The sequence below is a fragment of the Euprymna scolopes genome, chromosome 35 (assembly GCF_053919585.1).
Source record: "Euprymna scolopes isolate OS-2025 chromosome 35, ASM5391958v1, whole genome shotgun sequence".
Lineage (NCBI taxonomy): Eukaryota > Metazoa > Mollusca > Cephalopoda > Sepiida > Sepiolidae > Euprymna > Euprymna scolopes.
Genome location: NC_136516.1, coordinates 68720746 through 68744818, shown reverse-complemented (window position 1 = coordinate 68744818; position 24073 = coordinate 68720746). Strand labels below are relative to the sequence as shown.

At 32.1% G+C, this 24073-nt stretch overlaps 1 protein-coding gene across 9 annotated transcripts in view; it reads right to left on the bottom strand.

Moving 5' to 3' along the window:
• Positions 1-24073, bottom strand: part of LOC145259902 (NEDD4-like E3 ubiquitin-protein ligase WWP2) — a 225611-nt gene that overhangs the window by 29125 nt on the left and 172413 nt on the right. For all 9 annotated transcript variants that reach the window (XM_080117823.1, XM_080117825.1, XM_080117829.1 and 6 more), the window contains 3 exons: positions 5888-6224; positions 3077-3166; positions 494-720 (listed from right to left, as the gene is read on the bottom strand). In XM_080117823.1, coding sequence (XP_079973949.1) covers positions 494-720; positions 3077-3166; positions 5888-6224 — 654 coding nt within the window. The remainder of the gene's footprint in view (positions 1-493; positions 721-3076; positions 3167-5887; positions 6225-24073) is intronic.

The following is a 24073-nucleotide window of genomic DNA, read 5'->3' as shown; positions in this document are numbered from 1 at the left end:
GGCAAAATGATATATTAAAATTAAATCGTCAAAATTCTATAGCAAAATAGCAAAATTAATTCCAGTCTCTAACAAAGTTTTCAGTTTGGTAATCTAATCTTTTAGTTTTTGTAAAACTTGATTATCCTCAATATCAATATGCAATAGACTTTGGGTTTACTTGTAATTCTCACATTCCTTATTTTATCTTTTAGTATTCACATTCTATGAGCATTGTTTCTGACAAAGGAAGAAAAATTGCTATTTTATGGGCTGGGTTTTCACCTTGAAGTTTTGTTTTTTGTTTGATTTCAGCTCCTTACATCAAGTGGCTTCATGCTTTGTGTGAAGCGATGTCTATAAAAAAAAATTTTTTTTATTACCAATCGCTATTGAACAGTGATGATTTAACTTTAAGTGTGGGTAGATTACTTCCAACCTTGAGGAAACTGATGGGATGAACATGTTACACCCTTCTTTATTGGAAGAAAGAAAAAAAACTCAATATACATACCCCATCCCTGGGGAAGTGCATTTTGGGAATCAGTTTCTGAAGACAACAGTGGATTCTGCGGATACAAAAATCGCTGTTGTAAATGTTCCATTGTTCTATTGTTGCGCCATTGCTGCCATTGTTGCCAGTTGAGGACCATATCCATGTTGGGCTTCTGCCACGTTGTTGTGCGCGTGTTGTGGTCAACATAATATACGCGCCCACGATTATCAACACGACGTTCCCACCTGAAACAAGCACACATGCAGAAAATATCGAATCAGATATGTTGTTTTGGGGTACATACGATATATTATTCTGATGCACGATTCTGTTTGAACAAATTTTATGTTGCATTGTATAACCAAAAATAAACATCTTAAAACAGCTGTAAATAACTTTATGCACATTATTTGGAATGTGCTTTGAAATTAAAATCATTAAAATATACTCAGCTCTATCTCACTAAATATGAACTGTTGGTTTTACAAATTAATGACTGATTTTTGTAGTTCAATCAAGAGAGTTTTTTTTAATTGATTTAAATTTGAATGTACATATGTATGTATACATACCTGGTATTATCTTTTATTTATATATATATATATATATATATATATATATATATATATATATATATATATATATATGGGGAAGAGAAAGTATACATAGAGGTTAGAGAAAATAATTCCAATTTTAGGTAAAATCACATATTCAAGGTTGAAAAATAAGTAATACTGTATTTTCTAAACATGTCTAGAAAAAAAAAAATATCACTAATATAAATAAATCTGAAATTTGCTCCTACTTGCAATATAAATAGTAAAAACTGTAAATCTATATATATAAAAGCGAAAATGTGTGTGTATGTATGTTCACTTTTTGTGTATGTCTAAAAGCTTTTTTTCCCGAAGCCTTGTCCGGGAGGGGGGGATGGGTCGCTCCTTAAAACTTTTTATACTACGTCTAAATGATAATATGTATGACTTAACAACGGGGGTCGCATGTGTATTTAATTTGCCCGACTTTTACCAGCTTGTCGCGTCTTCAAAAAGCGAGAAGCGGGGGAAACAGTAACTGGCTTGCAGTGCAAAACTAGGTCAAACATCACACCACTTCCTCGCGCCTGCATATTTTACTTTATAAATATTGTTTTAACATGCTTATCAATTCCTCTTCTCTCGTGGCTGAGGTGGTTGGTGTCTGGCTTTTTTTCCCTTTCGTTTCCACCTTCGCGGCAAGGCTTCGGGATTCAATCCCACCGTCCTACTAAAACTTTTTTTTTTTCTTTTACACCTCCAAACGCCCGGCCAACGTTTTTTTTTAACACACACACACCTCCAAACACCCGGGCAACGCCGGGTACTCCCTGCTAGTTATATTTAAAAGAAAAATACCAAATCCAAAAAAAATTATTAAATAAAAAGAAGAATTTATAGTTAAATGTAGACATAAATGTTTGCTATGTTTTCTATTTAAGACATAATTAAATGTAAATACTTATACATTTACTGAATAGTATCTGTTAAAAAAAACTTAAATACATATAGATTTTTAAAAATTGCATAAAATACATCATCATGTATAATTTCAGTTTATTGAGGGAGTTTGTTTAACAGCATTTCAACCTCTGTGGGTCATTTTAATGCTAAAACACGGTTTTGTTTCCACAAAAATTATATATATGAAGATTGTAGTTCAATGATCATTGGTAATATCTTCCAATTAATATGCTTAAACATCCTTTTTAGGTAAAGTAGAGGATTAATAAGTGCGGACTGTATGATTGTATAGGTCCTAATTGTAACTAAATATTATTTTTAAACAATTGTTGATAACAGTTGCTGTATATTTTAATGTTTCAATGGTATATTCATATTTTAGCTCTTACATTCAAGTACTTTGATTTCTTTTCAACATACCTCAACACACACGCATATACATATGTCAATGAGTAATAAAATATACACATGATAGTGCAGACAGAATAGCATATAAAGAAAGAATTTCAGATACAAGATAAACTTTACTGCATTGGTTACTGGATTCACAAAGCACTTACTAGTTATTTGCAAAAATAACTGGATATTTATGCGGTGATATGAATGATTTTAGCAGCATTAAATTAAGGTACTTCAGATCAAGACAAAAGATTTTACTTTAAGATTTAAAAAAAAATTTTTTGTAATGACGATTAAAAACAGTGCAAAAGTTTGAACATTCACATGGTACACTAAAAAACAATGAAAATAATTGATATGTTTTAAATTAGAATTAATCGTGGACAAATTATTTTTTTCTATATCCTAAATTCACTTTTTCTAGAAATCACTTTTTCACATGAGCAAACTTTTTGTTTTATTTAATTATCTCTGAAGTTCACAGCATTAAAGTTGGTGCATGCACTATAGAGTGACTATTTATCTTTTAGAATAATTCATCAATAAATAAAATTTACATAACTTTTTTAGAGACAATTATTTTGCATAAAAGTAATCTAAATTATTTACTGGCATTCTTAATTTGTTACACTGACAATATTAATATAACAAAGATCATAGTGTACAGCAGCTGAACGTTCAGGCAAATAAAGTGAGTATTTACCCAAGTGGTAATGGCCTGTCCCATGTAGTTGTCCTTGTATTGTGATCTACATAATATGGCCTGCCTTGTGGATCAAATCTCATTTGCCAACTGAAATAGAAAAATGAATCTACATATAATACTACGCTAAGGCATGTTATGTTTGTAAGTACGTTATCACCTTTCACACACATTAACAAAACGAGATTGTTTAATCAGACACAATACTGATTGGTGATTAATCTGATGTTGTTAAGGTAATCAATTCTGACTTTACCCATTTTAAAATGAATTGTTTCAAAATTAACTTATGTCATCCCATCGACTAAAATAGTACAATTTTAAATAAAAATACCTTTCAAAAAGTGACATTTTTTTTAATGGCTCCAATTTTTAGCTAACATTTTTTCATGGTAAGACAAAGAATATTTTTTTTCTAGTAAAGACATTTGTGTAATTTAAAGAATTTTGAGCCGACAATGACAAAAGAATAGTTTTTCTTAATAGTATAGGCCAAAAACATTATTTCAAAAAGAATAAATTATGCAAAATGACGTGGAATTTCGATACTCCCTCTCCCCACCCCCAGTACAAAAACAAATGAAGAAAATCTAATCATAAAAACTGTTTGACAAGTTTTTATATTTTGGAGCTTTCAAAATGAGGTTTGATACTTTTTATTATTCAGATTATTATTCTCATCTTAGTTTCATAAAATGTTTCAGCCAATGTAACCTTTGATCTTGGGAATCTTCTAGTGAAACCTGAGAATCTGTACAAATTTTGAATTAAACTTTTTATTTATTCTCGTTTTGTTAAAAGTGTTACTTTATGTTGTTCCCTGCTAACAGAATGGCAATAATCTACCGCCTAAGATTAAATAAAGGCTTCAGTTAGAAATTCTATACAGTTTTCCTGGGTTTGACTAGAATGTGCTCAAGTTTGAAGTTTGAATGTGATATATCAGATGAAACATCTTGAACATAATCATAAAAATGAGAATAATAGTCTGAATAATGCAAATAATACAATTTTATTTAATCATTTTTCTAGAAAAATAAATGGTGCTTACTTATAATCAGTTCACCATGAAAAAAAAAGTCGTAGATTTTAAGTGATGCAATTTTTGGTATAGATACTTGAGTAGTTATAAATATATTAAATCTTTGTAGGTTTCAATAAAATTAATTAATAGAAAAAGAAAAAAAAGGAGAAAGACAAGGGAACAATGGAAAAAGAAAAAGGGAAAAGGAAAAGAAAAAAGAAAAGAGAAAGAAAAAAGAAAAGAGAAAGAAAAAAGAAAAGAGAAAGAAAAAGAAAAGAGAAAGAAAAAGAAAAGAGAAAGAAAAAATCAAAAGGGAACGAAAAAAATCAAAAGAGGAAGGAAAGAAAAGACAAAGCAAAAAAATGATTAAAAAAATGAAACAAAAGAAAAACAAAAAGCAAAAAAAAAACAAAAAAATACACCATTTTTCAAACGTTACCAAGGACCCTTAAATGGGATAGAGATTCTCCAGCTCAAATATGATAACAGTGCTCCATACATGACCTGATGGTAGATTTCTCATAGTAGATGACCTGATGGTAGATAGTCTCATGCGTGAAAAAGCGTTTAGAGTGACAGAACTACTTTACAAGAAACAGAAACAGCAATTGATCTAATACTTTACATTCAAAAAAGATTTGATGAAAAAGAAAGGCAAAGAAGTTTCAGAGTTGATTTATCCCAAAGAGCAGAGCCATCCATGAGAATCTTAAGAAAAAAGATCCACCTAAGACACAAGCAGAGTAAACAAAACAAGCCATTTCGTATTCCAGTGTACAACTAAACCCAGGTTAACTTGTAAATCAGTTGCATATTTCAACTTATCCGAGGGAGATGGGTGAGAAGCAACACCAAAATAGAGAGTGCTATAATCAGTATAGATGTTAATTCTTTGAATAATATTCACGGGAAGATCACATTAAGAAACAGAGTTAGGCCTAGAATAAAGTCCCGAGAAACGCCAACAATGATAGAAACAGACAACGAAAAGACACCATCCAGAAGAAACATCATGCATCAATCAGAAAAAAGGATCTATTAATGTCAAGAACTTAACCACCAATGCCATAACCCTGAAGTTTATGTAGAAGACTAGAATGCCACACTTTAACAGCTTTGTAATGTCAAGCACAATGGCCCTACTCACTCCTGAATAATCCATAAACCGACAGATTCGCTCAGTTACAGCAATTTAAAGATCAACAGTTGAATGAAGGTCATATTTAAGATCACTAAAGAAACACAAATTTTCTAAAAAAGGAATAAACTTGCTGTTGACTAACCTTTCTAAAACTTTGCTCATAAAAAAGAAGAGCAAACAGGATGATGCTTAGTAGGCTCAGATTAATCAGCAGCATTTTAAAGATATGCACAACAGAGGACTCTTTTCAACAAGAGAAACATGATTTTTTTTTTTTTTTTAACAAAAACAAAAGAGATTGAATAATTTTTAGAGATTAGTTCAATGCACAATGTTTGAGAATGACAACAGGAATTGATTACAACTTAGACTGGTCAAAATTGGAAAGAGCCCTAGCATCCATCTTTGGAGTGATAATTATAGAATTAAGAGATATCAGTTTTCTAACAAAAAATCGGAAAGAACAGCACCAGAATCATCAATAGAAGAATTATGTGATGAGCAAAGATCAGTCTTATTCTTAAAAGATGAAATAACCTGAAGAGCATTAAATAAAGGAGGAGTAGCAGACTTTCCATTATTAACAACATGTATACAAAACTTATATGACCTAGCCACAAGAAGCTGTAACATTTACAATACATACCCCGGAGGCAATGGATCTTGGGCTTGTTGGAGCTGTGCCTGTGCCTGGGCTTGGGCCTGAGCTTGAGTAGGAGGGGTCTGGGAAGAAGCTTGTTGAGAAGCATAATTGGGAGCAGCACCACAGACTCCATCAGCAGCAGTAGCAGGAGGAGAAGCGGCAGCTGCGGCACCATTTGCAATTGGACCACCTACAGCTCCGGCATTGTATAACGGAGAAGGAGGAACAGAGCTCATCGCTGGAGGAGATACAGGACTTGGAGCGACACCGTTCTGTAACTGAATTGGGTTTGGTGAAGAGCCACCTTCAGCTCCTCTGACATTTGGTGACAAAGAAGAATCTGAAACAAACAAGAAAAAAAATATATAAATGATAAAGCATTCACACATTTTTTTATAAGAAAATTCTTTTAGAATATCCTTATAAAGTCAAATTGACTAGTTTGATACAGCCCCACTTCAATATTTAATCCCTCCAAGATTCAATTTCCTCAATTTTAGATACAAAATTCAAAAGTATAATTTAGTAAAATGACATATATATTACTTTAAGGTGAGTGACTTCTTTTAAATCAAAAGCTCAAATTATGACTTAAACTTGTTTGATGTTGAAAAACTCTAAACAAGTAATGAAACTAATATCAAATTGAGGGCTCATTTTCAAAATGTATTTTTAAATGCTACAAAACTTAAATTATATCTCACACCAAGTTTTGCTGGAGCATGTCAAGATCCTCAACATATAAATCCTGCTGACCTATATATACTACACGTAAAATGCAAGATTTTCAAAAGATCTGCTATATGGACTTTTGGTTCAAGGCTGGAGAAGAGTTTGTTTTCCCTTACTTTGATTCAAAGACACCTGCAAGAGGAACCTTAAAGTTTGCAACATCTTGAATAATTGGCACCAATTATGATCATTACAGAGGCATTGGGTTGAGATATTGGAAATAAAAATAAATTTTAAAGGAGTCAGGTAATGTTATCATCTCTTCCATCATGAACAATGTCTCGTTGCACTAGAGTCCAGACCAATATCTTACTAGCCATCAACAAAGGAAGCACAAAGGGAGCAACGAAAGACTACCTGTCAAAGATGAAGATGTTGCATCAGACTTCTGATCAGACTTGATTGTGCTTGAAATGTTATTTGCCATTATGTGATATTACAGTAATCTCCAAAAAATGGGGGAAAAAATCACCTCACCTGCTACAGAGATGTACTATGCTTTAATGACAATAGGATGGCGAAAATAGATCTCTAGTAAAAGGTAGAGATAATGGTTGAAACAAAGGTGGTTGGATAGCTTGCACCAAGATTTCAAGATAGTCATTCTGACCAAGCCTTTGACCATATATGGTGGAATAATAAAGACCATGTAGACCCTGACTTGCAGGATAAATTTTAATTTTTTTTCTTTTAGCCATATAGTTAACACTTATCATGCCCAGAGGCCACTCAAGGTTAAGAACACAATGCAAGTATAAAATATAATTTAATAAATACATATACATATGTTGTATTAATAAAGGTGAATACACATAGCTTATTCCACCATCATATCTTGATTTGCTTCAGTTTGTGTCCATTACATCTCTGCATTGTTATTGCCTTCTATAAATTTTAAGTTATATACACACTAGACAATGTTTCAAGCAAACTACAGTAACTTCTTAAAATTTTATTTCTTTTTCTGTATAAGTTTTTTCAATGCACAAATAAAAAACTAAAATAATTTCACTTCATCTCAGACCATGCCAAGTAGAGACAGTTGTTATCTTTTTCATGTGATTCAAGTAGTTCACTAAGTATTTGCATAATCTATATAAATAATTGCTAAGTTTCTGATAAAGAATTTAAAAACATGACTATAGGAATATGCAAATTTTTACATGAAACATTCCTTATTTCCAATCAATAAGTTTGTTTAAAAAAATTAAATATATTTTTTTTACTTTCATATGTTAAATCTATAAAAATTTATTCACTTTCCAAGAAAATTTAATTGCTAGATAAATAAGTTTTTAATCATTAAACACATGTTTAAATTTTTTAAAGCATTTATATAATAAAGGTGTCGAATTATATAATTTTAATTCAATAAATACTTTAAAAAATATTTGATACTTATGCAAAATAAGGACCATTTTATCCTCAGAATTTTTTAGGCAGTTTATGTAAAAATGCCGAAAAGTGTCGAAATGCTGAGCCAATAAAATTGATTTGAGTTGTTATCATTGGTTTATATATATATATACTAGCGGGGGGTACCCGGCGTTGCCCGGGTGTTTGGAGGTGTGTGTGGTTAGGGGTAAAGCAAAACTCCCGGGGTGGAGGGTGAGAGGGGAATTAAAAAATGTTTTGGTAGGTAAGTATGAGGATCGAACCCGAACCCTTGAGGCGAAGTTGGAAATTAAAGTGTGAAAAAAAACATGCGACGTTAACCATTGGGCCACCGCGAAATACTAACGGAAACACATTTGGATTTATTTACCTATTTAGAATTGGCAGGTGCACGTTTTAAAGACTTAATGAGGTCAACTTTGACTGCGGGACAGTATTTTATTTACTGCGGGAACGCTTTTTTTTATTTTTATTTTCCCAAGATGTTGGGGGGGGGGGTGACAGCTCCCCATAACAAGGGGATTGTCCAAATTGAATAGCAATTGTCTGATATAAGGAAAATATTTCCACATTGATCAAATCTGATTACTTTCGGACATTTCTGGCGATCACGACCGGAAAAATGCCTCCAGAATTAGTGTCGCTCTTATTATACAAAAAAGCCTAATCCACATGCAGCGAGCAAAAAATGTTGAATATTTATCTTTCGAAAGTCAAGCAAATTAAATAGACAGGTGGCCTTCGTTTTTAACTCATAGATATTATGATTTATATGTGATATAAAAAGTTTAAAGAAGTTGTGAGCCGACCGACCGCTTCTCGGACAAAAAGCCTTTTAGAGACATACACAAAAAGCGAACATACATACACACATTTTCGCTTTTATATTTATAGACTAGCAGTTCCGCCCGGCTTTGCTCGGGCCCTATGTACTGTTCATAACTTTACGTGCATATATATATATTAAAAATGTGAATATGTACGGTAATGCCGTTCTATATAATAGGCTCCCTTAACTACCATAGAGAAAAGTTAGTAGAGACTGCAGGCATCAATTTTTTTTTTTAAACTTTCACCCTGATTTTGACCCCTTAACATTTATTGTTTTGGTCTCAAATTAAATTAAAATGTTTGATCCATGTCCAAGTAACCTACATCTAAAATTTCAAGTGTTTAGACCCAAAATTGGCAGAGGAGTTTGGTAGAATCTACAATGGTCAACTCTGTAAACTTTGACCTCTTGCCAGGCAAAATTTCACCCAAAAACTGATTAAAAAGCTTGCTGCATGTCTGAATAGTCTTTATGTAAAATTTCAAATGTTTAGACCCAAAATTAGCTTAATAGTTTGCTAGAGACCGCAATAGTAAAATCTTTTGAACTTTGACTCCTTGGAAGCCAAATTTTCAGAAAAAAAAAAACGATTAAAAGCTTGTCCTATGTCTGAATATACTTTATGTAAAATTTCAAATGTTTAGACCAAAAATTTGCTGAGTAATTTGGTAGAGACTGCAGAGGTTAATTTTTTTAAACTTTAACCACAATTTTGACCCCTTAATATTTATTGTTTTGGGCTCAAATTAAATTATTAAGTTAGATCCATGTCCAAGTAACCTAAATCTAAAATTTCAAGTGTTTAGAACCAAAATTGGCGGAGGAGTTTGGTAAAGTTCTAAAAGGTGAAATCGTTGAACTTTGACCCCCTTAAAGCCAAATTTTTGGCCAAAAACCGATTAAAAAGATTTTCCAAAATCTCAATATTTCCTATGTCAAATCTTGAGTCTGTAGACAGAAAATTGACAGAGTTATTTGGTAGGGAAGTGTACACAGACATACACACAGACACTCTCACTTTATATATATACACACACACACACACACACACACACACATACATTTGATTTTAACAAAAAAAAAAAGAAAAAAAAATCATTAAAATAAATGAACAAAGTTTTGTTATCAAAAACTTTGCTTACAATGAGTATTTTTTAATTTTAAGTTTCATAATAATTGCCCCATAATTCTTGATTGTATTTTCTTCATAATATTTTTTATTTTTTCAATTAATTTTTCATTGAATTATTTTCATAATAATAGAAATATATTTTTCCTTGAAAAAAAAACCCCCCCCCACAAAACATTCATTTGGCACTTTTCGGCATTTTATGTAAACTGTTCAGAGAATTCTGATAATAGCACAGTCCTTATTCTGCATAAGTACCAAATATTTTTTTAGCAAAAGAAAGACATTTCTAAATATGCAAAAATAAAAAAAATGATAGTTCAAAAGATCAAAAAAAAAAATAAATGAATAAATAAATTGGAAGAAATTTTTTAACCAAAAGAAATTTTAGAATTAATATTAGTTACATGAAGAGAACAGGAAACACTGAAAACAAATGTTAAGTGAAAAATAATGTTAGAAAAAACAATAGATTAAAAATTGCAGACAACAGAAAACGAGGGTTTGTTTCAGTAATTGTTAAAGGAAAAGAAAGAAAATCAATGCAGTGAACAAAACAGAAAACAAACTTGACAGCTGAACCTCTTGCCCCGAATAGATATCTTGACATTCAACACCCATTCATTCATCCCCACCTGCAACTGAACAGGTGTTTTGGAATCCATTTACTATGGATATTTTGCAAACCTCACCTACCACCCTTTGTGACATGTATTATGTCACACCCACCAAACACCATTTGGGATGGTTGATTTTTCACCCCTCCTCTCCTCTACAAAAATAAAAACACAAGTAAGTATTACAAACAAACCAGTCTTGTGACTGGAGTTAAAACCACAATGAAATTCTTAATGTAAAAAAAAATTCATTTGTTCTTTCTATAAATGTACAATTCTTTCACTTATGTTAATAATAATTTAATTTCACGTGTGTTAATTTTTTTTTTTTTTTCAGGTTATTTCAGGTTAGGTTACTGCACAATGATGGGTAATTTATTTTTTAATGTAATTTTTTTTTTCAACTTAATGTGTACGATATTGTGTATCTCTATACATACAAGAACAGTCCCAGTTTAAAGAAAAAGAACCACTTGTCAAAAAGAAAAAGAATCACTTGATGGGCTTAAAATATTAATATATGAAATTTTAGTGCAAGTCCAGAGTTCAACCTAATTAAAAAAAAAAAATATATATATATATATATATATATATATATATATATATATATATATATATGTACGTCACGTAACAAAAATGCCATATTCAAGAAATCACATAAATTGATCAAATAGTCTTTTCTTAAATTAAGAAAATCAAGTTTTATGAGGAAGCAACAATGTTGTGTCTTGATCCACCATATTGAATAAATAAAAGGAGACAACTTAATTCGAACTACCAAGATAAAATCAGTTTTGTAATGGCTACGACTTACTATTAAAATCGTTAAAAGTCCTAAAAAAATATTTTCTATTTATAAAAACTACTTGATCAATTTACGTAATTTTTGGAATATGACATTTTCATTCTATGACAGATACATACATCATACAGATTTTTCTGTATTTTTGTTTTTTTGCCTTATCAAATTACATTTTTATATAATCCAAATCTGACTTCTTTTATTGATTTACTATTAAAAGAAATATCTAGCTCCATCTCTACAGTGATATGAATCATATAAATATTCAATGTGTTAGCTGTTGAAATGAATGAACAATCAAAGTTGTACTTTCATTTCATTTTTTTTAAATATTTTTTCACAAAGTAATGATTAGGCCGGCTTGATCTGATATTTATAACCTACATTATGATTAACTTTCATTTACCACAAAATTGATATCATACATTTGTAAGGATTTTTAAATTGTTTGAAGTCTACTTTTCTTTTTTAGTTATACACTGTGAAGTTTGACTTCTGAACCAATAACACACAAGACAAATTTTATAATTTCCAACATTGTTTTTCAAAGATCTGTATGGCCACATAAAGATTTTGTTTTTAAAGACATAATGAAATAAATATTTAATTTAAGTTAGTTAATCGACCGAAACATTGTGAGAATAACATCCAATATGAAAATGGTAGTTTAAATAATCCAAATATGAAAATACTCAAAACATTGCAGCAGGAATTTATGTAGAATAAATATATTTAGCTGAACAATTTAAACAAGTTTAAAAAGCAGTATACATGGGGGAAAAAAATGAAAAGAATTCCTTTGAATTTAAAAAATTCATCTTTATACTTTTGTAAGTTATTTTAACCATGATTTTAATCAAAAACTTTTTTTTTTAAAGCTTTTTTAATTTTTTCATCAAATTTAGCTTAACATTCGTTTTTCATGCTGCCATATGTTGGACAGATTTTAAAAATTGACTTTCAAACTAACATATCCTGAGCTACTAAATTTTTCATGAATGGCATTTGCTAACTAGACTTTACAAGGCAATGATTCGTCCCCACTTGAAATATGGGTCCCTAGTGTTTGTCAGAGTTTACAAGGTGTTCTCTGATTCTCTTGTGCATCTACAGCATTGTGCCATAAGATATATATTACATATTCCATGCTGCAAACCTATTCCTTTTGGAGTATAAGATCTACTGGGATTAGATCTGCAGTCCATTAACCCGAACATAGCAGTTGCTTCTGTTGCCTACATTTCATTATTTAATGATTCTTGCCCAACCTCAATGTTTAAATATCGTTCTATACTGCGACTGAACAGACCAAACCTGCGATGATATACACATTCACATTAGACCAACTACATAATCACATCAGTATTTGCTCAGAGATGCACCGGCAATCTCCTTTCACATTGTATCCTGTAGTCCCTAACATGCTGCCTGAGAATTATGTGAATGAACATGTATCACTGTTTCATTTTCAGAGTCCTGTATTGGCTAACTATCGTGATATTCTTAAGTTTTATGCATTCCATAATCAGTTTATTGATAATGGTTTTATGAACATAGCTTAATAAAAGAAAAAAATTAAAAAACAAACTTATCTCTGCTTAGTCTTTATCCTTATTTCTAAAGTCAATCCTTGCCACTTTTTCCATTATTTTTCTGGGCATTCCTCTGTCGATTGCCCCTGCTACCTTAACTCTTATACATCTAACCCTAGAACTCTCATCTATTCTTTTAACACAATCAAACTAACAAAGTTTCCTGTTCTGAATAAATCTCCCTATATTTTCAGAATATAATTTTCCTCTGACGTAATCAAAATTAAGCCTGTCTTTAAAACTCATTATGCATTCATCATATAATTTCTCTCCATGCAATACATGTCTTCAACTCTCACTGGCCAGGTTTCATTTCCAATTTATTATAACACTGCGTACACATGTCTGATAGACTCTTTCCTTGGTCAACAGTGGTTAGTAATGTCATGAAGTTCCTTGAACTGACTCCATCCACATCTAACTCTTGCAATCACACTAGCACCTGCTCCATCTTGTGCTCCAATGGCATCACCAAGATAACAAAGCTTTTGAACAAACTCAATAGCCTCACCATCCAAATATACTTTTTTCACATCTGTTTACAAAACCTTTCTTTTTATATAGATTTTTAAAGACTAAAACAAAATGTTATTTGAAGTCGAAAAATGTCAATGAAAATAGATCCATGTTGATACCTGACAGTTTGTTAATACCTGGCTGGATAATTATAAGTATTAATTTATTTGTTGCTGTTTGAATAACCTCAAACATCAAGGTCATTTCTCAAAGTTTAAACAGATTAAACGAATCTATACACAAACAGTTCACCTTCATTGCTTTAAGTAAATAAAACCAAACACCTGCATATGACTGACTTTATAGACTTACAGCTTAACAATCAATATTAATTAATGCGTCTACCTTATACTGCATGCTGTGGAGTGAGGAGGGCAAAATGCACATAATTTGTTTATTATCATAGATAACTTCAGTACATTCAATTAATTAACATTTTGATTTGAAAACTAAATTATTTCTTGGCCTTTTGGCTAGGAGCAAAGTATAGTATGACCCCTGGAATGAATGTAGTATTGCAGTGATTGAAGATTCTAAAAGATAGACATATATATATAAGGTACAGTGACAAGGATGACTATAGGCCCTCCTCCTCCCCAACACTTTTGAATGGTCTAGTGCCTAATTTAATTTTGTATTTTCATAAATTTTGAAAAGTGTAGTACCTGTTCTTATACTACACTTCATCTTTTCTCTTTTCTCAGTCAGTAAATGAGAAATCACTTTGGATGGAACAATTTTCATTTTTATCTCAATCTGAAGTGCTCTTCTTTTTTTTTTTTGGGGGGGGGTCCCCCATATTGAAAACAAGCCTTGTATCTAACTCTGCCCTCTTGAGAAAGTAAGTAAATAGACGCATAGTATGTGCATATACATAAAAGACAGGTGTGATTACGCAAAAAGTTCACACCAAAAAATCATATAAAAAGATTATGAAAATATTCCATCATATATTTGACTGTCGGTGAATAGTGATTAGTGTTTCAAATCTTCACATAGATACACTCATAGCCACACAATGCTGAGTTTTTTTGGTTAGGGTTAGTTAAGGTCATCACCTAGTGTAAAGCCAAATCTTTTGTAAATAGCTTCCTCTCACTTGTAGTGTTATAAAAATAATATATGTAGTCAAAAATGTATGTGTGTGTGTGTGCGTGTATAACTGGAGGGCTAACGCCTGACACTGTAGTTCTTGAACGATCAAAGAGTACTAATCATTCAAAATCAGATGTGCTGGACTGGACACTTGCTTAGGATGGAGGACAAAAAACTTCCTAAACAACTGTTTTATGGCAAGATAGATATATAGGTAAAAGACCACAACATAAACCAAGAAAAAGGTTTAAGGATTCTCTGAAAAACAACTTGAAAATACTTGAGATGCATGTACATAGCTGGGAATTTTAAGCAAAAGATCGATTACTGGAGGAAAATCATCAGTGAAAGGTTTTTGAAGAGCAGCATGTAGATCTTGCTGTCTTAAAATGTGTTTTAAGAAAGCAGGACAAGAAACAACAGGAACTGAAGTGGACTTTAGGTGGCAGATACTTTTTGTCAAAAGCTGGTTTTGTTAATCATCTGAAATCACACAATCAAAGACAGGAACAACAGTCTTACGAGGAGGCTTTTACAGCACATCCGACAACACTAAGTTGTCATATTTATGGTCTAATCTGCAAATTTAAAAGTGGCCTGACATAACATTCGAGGATTCACAATATTATCATACGATCACCTTTACAAGAAGGAAAGTTTTTATGTCACATGTGTATTTTCATGTAGGTCTAAAGCTGGATTAAAAAGTCACCTACATGCACACAGACACACAACACTTAACTGAAGAGATGGCAAACTTCTGTCATCATATATATATATATATATATATATATATATATATATATATATATATATGCACAAGATATCATAAATAGGAAAATATGGAGACAAAATGTATGAAAGAAAGAAAAAATTAAACACAGGAAGAAATAAAATAAATGGGAGATTTGACTGTCTTTTTTTCTGGAGATGTTCAGTGATAGAAACAAAAACCAGTCAAATTTCTTATTTGCTTTTGTTTCTTCCTGTATTTAATTTCCCATATTTCATATGTATGTGTGTGTAGAGAGAGAGAGAGAGCGCATGTAATTTCTTCTACTTAGTATCTAGTTTCTTAAGACAATGTATATAGTGTTTGCTGTTGGACATAGATGTGAGCGGCCATTAGAGTTTCGAATCTTGGTGTGCATGCACTTCTTACATCTAACTATACTGTTGAATGGGACAATGAAATAACAATTTGTGGATGACCGATGATAATAATAATAATCTTTATATATATATATATATATATATATATATATATATACATACATACATACATATACATATATATATATATATATATACATACATATACACACACACACTAACACTTATGTGTGTATATATTATCCCTTCAGACACATAAAAAAAAGAGATTCTCTGCTTATTCAGTTACACAATATTTAATTAGATAATTAGCTCATAACACAAACCTTTTTGCCATTTCTATTAGTTTTATTCCAAGATTTTTACAATATAAGCAGGAATAACAAATGCAAGTGCTGTTGGTTTGGCATGCAGGTGAAAGGGAGTTTTTTCCTTTCGTGAATTTGTATGAAATTTAGTTATTTTTTTTATTGTATAGGATCTTTTTTTTAATTAAAAAAACATATTTGATAAACAGAGAAATAAAAAAGATAATAATCCAATATGTAATTTTCAAAGTTATACTGGCACAAGAAACACACATACACGCATGAACTTGTCTCAATTTTATTAATATAGATTTTTTAATATAGAATGATATGCAACACATTAAATATGCTTACCGTCTTATACAAAATTACCAAGTATACTCATTTCTGAATGCGTAAAACATTATTTTTTTGGAAAAGCAATCATTAAAATTTATGTCCATTTGAAAACATTTCAATTACGAATACAATTTTGGATCTTTGACATTTATCTTAATTTTAAATATTTTTTCTGTTCACAATATTTAATGGAGTATTGAAAGACATGCTTAAGAATTAAGGACTAATTAAGAAATTACTGCACATCATAAACAAATTTTTTTTTCCATAGGAATCACCACTTATCAAGGCCCGGAGGCGACTCGTGGATAAGGATTATCACATGTGATAAAAATCAAAACTAATCTCACAACATATTTCAGCCTTTAGCATGAGATCAAAGTGTAATATCAGTTTCGCCTTTGGTCAGAATAGGAGAAATCCTTCTTCCTTCACTGGAGCAATTTTTATTTTTGCTTCATCCATAGCAAATTTAAGGAGATGGATACACTACACAGTAAAAACTGACCTTGTGTCTAATTTTGCCCTCGTAGGGAGCTAAGTAAATAGAAGCAACTAATTTCACAGTTGTTATTACTTTTTTTTAACATGGTAGTCACCATTCATCAAGGCCCAAAGGCCACTTGAAGATAAGGGTTAATGAATGTAAGGTGGTAGTTTAGTAATCGTTAATGATGTAGATTGGCTAGAATTTGGATTATTTAAGGGGACTGCTCAACAAGAACTTGTTTACATTGAACTTGAAGGCTAGCATATTGTAATCGGTCGTATCCCAATGGGACAGGCAATTCTGGCAAAGGAGTTTTGTTCATGGAATCTGCATTTAGATTTAGGCACAGATAGAAAGTGGGGGGAATTGTTGATAGTGGTTGTAACTAGTCGAGTGTTTTTGTGAAAGTTTGGCAAGGGGAATCACAGATTGGAGGTCAGACGAGCACTTGCCATGAAAATAATGATAGAGCAGAGACATGCTCGCAACGTCTCTTCTGTGAGAAAGAGATTGCAAGGAAGAGAATGGGGCATCACCTACTAGGTTTTGAAGCCAATTTTGAACTATCTTGAGCTCGATACTACAGTTAGATTATATAAGATTAATAATTGTTTATTAACTAATTTAAATAAAAATATATAATAGATATATTTTTATTGATGAAGATTATATTTGATGAATTAGAATTACGAATACGCGTGCGTGCATGTGTCCAGGTATTCAATATCGGAAGTAGCTTTTATTAAGTAAAAACACAGGAAAGATTTTGTGGAAATTTCATATATTATATATGAAATTTCCACAAAACTTGTTTTTTTATTTTTTGGGTTATTATTTATATTCTATCAGATATTTATCCAGTTTATTTGCTTTAGGTATAGGCTTACTCTAATTTAACAGAGCGCGGATGCATGCATGACAGTAGCAGTAGCTGTATGAAAATGACCGAGAAGTGAAGAAGAAGGAAAGAAAAAGATTATAAAAACGACAAAGATAGACATGTATACACATGTGGAATGACAGCGTCAGGGAAAGAAGAGTCCTAAACATGGCTGGACCAAGAGTACCACATGTTCAACATGGTAGAGTCTTGTTAAGCACATTGGAGTACAAGAAAAATTTTGAACAAGAGAAAATGTGTTATTCTAGAAGTACCTGTAAATAAATATCTGTTGTCTCAACTGAAAAAAGAGTGAGTTGAATTCATTCTGTCTTTGTTACCTTGCAATTGTCTGCATACAATGTGTGGGTTCTGAGAGTGAACATGTAATGACTATGTTAAATTAATAGGTAGCCCATCACTGCTCAGGATTGAATGCAGAAGCATTTGTCTTTTTGTGATCAAGCTATAACATATTACATTTTTTATTCTTATCTTTTTACATTTCATAATATTTCATTTTTAGAGTGGCACACAAAGCTTTACTCAGAATCGATCGGGTAAAAGTGAGTCTGACATTAACTGAAATTACTAACTACAACGTGGCTGTTTTCAAGCTCAATGTTAACAAATTCTTGTTGAACTCACCTCCTAAATAATCAAACTCTGCTCTAACCATTATTACCAATCATCCAGACAAACTGATTAGCTTTGAATCTTGAAGAGGCTCTTAGACTTGATAAGTAGTAAAATGCTAGTACATAATTTTGTTTTTTATATAAAATTTTAGTTTTCAATCACTTCAAGGCACAGCCAGCATTTGCCGAGGATCAATAAGGACCCCTGTGTACTCATACTTCATGTACTGAACCCTTTATTAATATTTTATTTTTATAATTTTCAAGGTATAAAAAAGAAAAAGTAAAATATATTTATGGGTGTCAAACGCAAACAGAGTCCATAAAATAATGCTGTACTCTTTGATCCAAATGAAATATATTTATCCAAATATCCTGGCTAATGTAGTTTCAGAATATATATATATATATATATATATATATATATATATATATAGAGGGGTCTTGCCAAATCCTGAGAAGTGTTTATGAACTAGAATAGTGTTTAGGAACTAGAATATTATATATGTGTGTGTGTGTACCACCTGCACCAGTGAATCATATTAGTTTCTTTGAATATGTTTAAATATATACCGAATAATTTAAATTATAGTTGTGAGGTAGATAACTTTCTATTCTTCCATGTAAAATAGGAGTTACCCTTCTTGCTATTTTTTAAGGTGAAAAAACGTTTTCTATTATCAGTTGTCTTGGCTGCATTAAGTAATTCTCATAAAATAAACTGAAGCGAATTATATTACCAATAAAATGGTACAACAATAACAAAGAAAATCCAAAACAGAGTTTGATTTGTCAGTTTAAATGCTATTTGGGTCTGACTTTGAAAATCCAACATCATAACTTTATAGATTAGATCAGATAGACGTCTGCCTGTCCATATGCAAGTAACATGATTACCATGTTCAACCACTGATATGACTGTTTACTGCTTGTGTGAGATAGTGTAATATACTTTCATTGGTCTGAGTTCATGCTCAACATGAGCATGAACTCATTCATTTCACATCTGCCAATTAACTGATTATTAATTTTTTAATGGAAAGTCTTAAAGCAGATTCAATTCAGATTGGGATGGAGAATTATATGAAAATGGTTTTAAATTCATTTCATTAAATAAAGCAATGGATTAATAATCTAACTGGGAAAAGAAAAAAAATTGTTATTCAATTAGGACATTTTTTTCTCAGCCATTTCTATTTGACTTCAAATAAAACTTACCAATTCTCGTGTGTGTGTGTTTTTCACCTCTATTTGACTGACATTTTTTTATAATCTATATATATAAAAGCGAAAATGTATGTGTGTTTGTTTGTGTGTATGTTTGTGTGTCTGCTAAAAACTTTCGACAGACACAACAAAAATTCACAAACTTGGTCTCATATGAAAGCCCCACCTTCCGGACAACAAATATCGAAAAATTGGCCCAAAGTGACCATCAGAAATGCGTCAACTGATCGTCAAGTGACATTTTAATGTTAAACATTTTTAAATCGATTTACAACTGCCCCAAAAAATACGGCCGCCAACTCTTCTACGTGAAGTATACATGCGGCCGTTTATTTTGGGTCAACTTGTATTTAAAACCCGCTGAGTCATGTCACGTGATCTTGACGTCAGCAAGCTCTAATGGCCGTCTTAATTTACAATTTAAAAATGTTGTTATCGGTAAAAAAAAATTAATTAAAGCTAAACTATGAACTTCTACGCTATGGCAACGTTACCAAAGTTATTATCACATTCAAAATAGGTAGATACGATAGTTAAACAAAAAATAACAAGACAAACATGCGAAGTAAAAAAAAAAATACGCTTACAAAAAATATTAACGAACGATGTTTTTAAAAATAAAAACAGCTAGACGCCATTTTCCAGTCTTTAGAGTAAGGAAGACGAAGTGAGAGAGAGAGAGAGAGAGAGAGAGAGAGAGAGAGTGAGAGAGAGAGAGAGAGAGAGAGTGAGAGAGAGAGAGAGTGAGAGAGAGAGAGAGTGAGTGAGAGAGAGAGAGTGAGAGTGAGTGAGTGAGAGAGAGAGAGTGAGAGTGAGTGAGTGAGTGAGTGAGTGAGTGAGTGAGTGAGTGAGTGAGTGAGAGAGAGAGAGACGCAAACAGAGAGAGTGAGAGAGAGAGAGAGAGAGATGTCTAGACAGAAAACGAGAAAAACGTTAACTTTTTCACCCTGAAATCGACAGGGGGGAGGGTCAACAATGCATGCGTCAGATGACGTCATGACGTCGTGACCTGATTTACTTTAAATAGTTGATAAACCGAACAAACTTTATATATGCTACTTTAGCGCAGGTAGTTAAGGCCTTGGTTTATTATCTAAACGTTTTGGGTTCGAATCGTGGTGTGAGATGTCTTTTTTTTTTTTCGATTTTTTAAATTTAAATATTGAACCCTGTATTATTTAAGCCATTTTTCACGTAACGTTCGTTTTTTAATCGTTCGTTTGCCTTACGTTATTTTTTTTTTATTCTACCCCCCCCCCCCGCTTAATTAAAACTTTGTTTTCTTTTCTTACTTCGCTTATAACAATGCTTACATCGTCATCGTCGTAACGCTCGACGACTTTCAAACATCTTTCACTTCTGGCTGGCCGATTTTATTTTCAAACTTCACCTCAGGGATTCGGCTTCGATCCTACCCCCCCTCCCCGTTTCTTTTTTATTTAACATCACACACCCCTACAAACACCCGGGCAACGCCGGGTACCCCTCGCTAGTATATAAATATAAAAGCGAAAATGTGTGTGTGTATGTATGTATGTTCGCTTTTTGTGTATGTCTGTAAAAGGCTTTTTTCCGAGAAGCAGTTGGTCGACTTACAACTTCTTAAAACTTTTTATATTACATATAAATCATAATATCTACGAGTTAACAACGGAGGTCGCCTGTCTATTTAATTTGCTCAACTTTTGAAAGATAAATATTCAACATTTTTCGCTCGCCGCATGTGGATTAGGCTTTTTCGTATAATAAAAGCGACACTAATTCTAGCGGTATTTTTCCGGTCGTGATCGCCGGAAATGTCCGAAAGCAATCAGATTTGATCAATGTGGAAATATTTTCCTTATATAAGATAATTGCTATTTAATTTGGACAATCCCCTTTGTATGGGGAGCTGGCTCCCCCCTCCAACATCTTGGGAAAATAAAAATAAAGAAAGCGTTCCTGCAGTAAATGAAATACTACCCCGCAGTCAAAGTTGACCTCATTAAGTCATTAAAACGTGCACCTGCCAATTCTAAATAATTAAATGAATTCAAACGTGTTTCCATTAGTATTTCACGGTGGCTCAATGGTTAACGTTGCACGTTTTTTTTTCACACTTTAATTCCCAACTTTGCCTCAAGGGTTCGGGTTCGATCCTCATACTTACCTACCAAAACTTTTTTATTATTTTAACCTCCCCCCCCCCTCCGGAGTTTTGATTTACCTAAAACCACACACACCTCCAAACACCCGGGCAACGCCGGGTACCCCCTACTAGTCTATATATATATATGGCAAAAGCGGCGCACACATTTTTGTATGTTCAGCAAAGGCTTTTTTCTCTGAGATTCTTCGGTGGGGGGGTACTATTTCTTACAACTGTTTATATACCCTCTAGATCGTAATATCTACGATTGGCGAAGGGACGTCATGTCAAGATTTATTTTGATCGACTTTTATAAAATTCGCGCTACTCCGTTTTTGTCCTCTGTTTGTTCGGCTTTTTAATATAAATAAAGTGAAACTAATGGAGTAAAGTCAATTCCTCGGCTTTCCCGCCAGGAACGTCCAGAAAGCAATATCAGGTTTGATCAATGCAGTGAAAATCGTCATATAAGGCAATTGCTACTCATTTGGATACTCCCCTTTTTATGGGGAGCTGGGTTTTCCCCAACATTTTGGTAGCCTAAGTTAAGTGCGGGATTTCATTTCCCCTATGGAGTGATGTTTTACCTCATTAAATTTATGCACCTGTCACATAACTTTTTAATCATTTTATTTCATCCACTCTCATGCCACTGCCTTCATAGCGTCGAGGCAAGTTATCATGCTTTATTTCCGCCTTCGCCTCAAGGATTTAGATTCAAGCCTACCTTCCTTCGAAGACTTTTTTTTCTTTTACACCTCCAAAGCACCCCCGATAGTTATTAATAAAAGTCTTATTGAAATAAAAATGAAATAGCATAAATTAAAGCAATTTTTTAAATCCTATTTTTAAAATAATTGCACAATTAAATTCATCAGAATGTATTTTTGTTTCTTCAAAAACAAGTTAAATTTTTTAATCTTTTGTTAATACTTAATAGGAAAAAAAAATGAATTACTTCATGATCCTTCAAAATATGAAAGAAATTTGGAAGCATTTGAACTGCTCAATAGAAAGTTGTTGAAACTAGCTTTAAAATTCTTTGTAAATCCTTACATATTAAAAAAAATGGAGGCTTTTTTATTAATAGAGATTAAAACAATATCAGTTATATTTTCCTGTTGATTCACATCGATGTCAGCGCCATCATAAATACCCATTACTACATCAAAATTTTTAGTCGTTTTATCCATATATTTTTGTTATGCTACAATATTAAGCAATCTTCTTGTAAACATGATCTAGGCATTATTGTCAATAGCAATTTGCTTTGAACAAAGCACATCTCTGAAATTGTCACAAAGGCTAAATGTGTCCTGGTATCATTCCAGACAACCTTTCTTATCTGCTGTCTAGTCATTGATTTGAAACTGTATACAGTTATGGTGCCACAATATTTAAAATTTGCAACACCAGTTCATAACCCATATCTTGCTCAAAACAAATACCCTCCATCAAACACCTATCATATTCTAAACACCTTTCTTCTCTGCGTTTAGATTCATTGAGGCTCCAACGTCTAGCAATATCCACAAAATTCTTAACCATCTCAACAAAAGATAACATCTTTTTGCTGTCCATGTGTCTAGCATACCTAGACAAATCTACAAAAAAACAGCACAACTTGAAAAACATATTTTTATGTTCAGAATTGCAAAGGCATAGAACATACTACCTACACCAATTATTGGCAGGCAAGACTGTATCCTTCACACTCCTCATCCTTCTTAAAATTCACCAAAACGCTGCATGTTCCCTCTCCATACACAATATGCCTTAACTCATACATGGCTCATTTTAATGAATTCTAGGATATCTGAACATTGAACATGAGATATATATATACTAGCAAAAGTACCCATTGTTGACTGGGTTTAAAAATAGCCTACAGAAAATCGACTCTGATTTATGAAAGTATGATAGATTATGAAAAGGGAGGGTTGTAAAGAGATTGCTTCGAATTTGGGGGTATCAAAACCAAAGCAAAATATGATGAAAGTTAAAATAAAATAGATAAACCCCATAATTTATTATACCATACCGGTTCACACTGAAACACATATCACAATATTCTGTGGATTTATATGAAAAAACCTTGTTAAACTTTGTGACATATTTACATTCTATGGAGATCAGGTGCGAATGAACACTCCATAATTTTATTATACCATATTTCTTCAAACTGAAACATAGTTATCAAAGTATACTTACGCAGATAAATATGAAAAGTCTTTATTAAAGTTTGTGCCTATTTTTCCATTCCATGGAGGCCAGGTGCAAACGCAGACCCCACAAATTTATTATACCATCCCTATTTAAGTTAAAACATACTTATCAAAGTATTCTTATGTACATC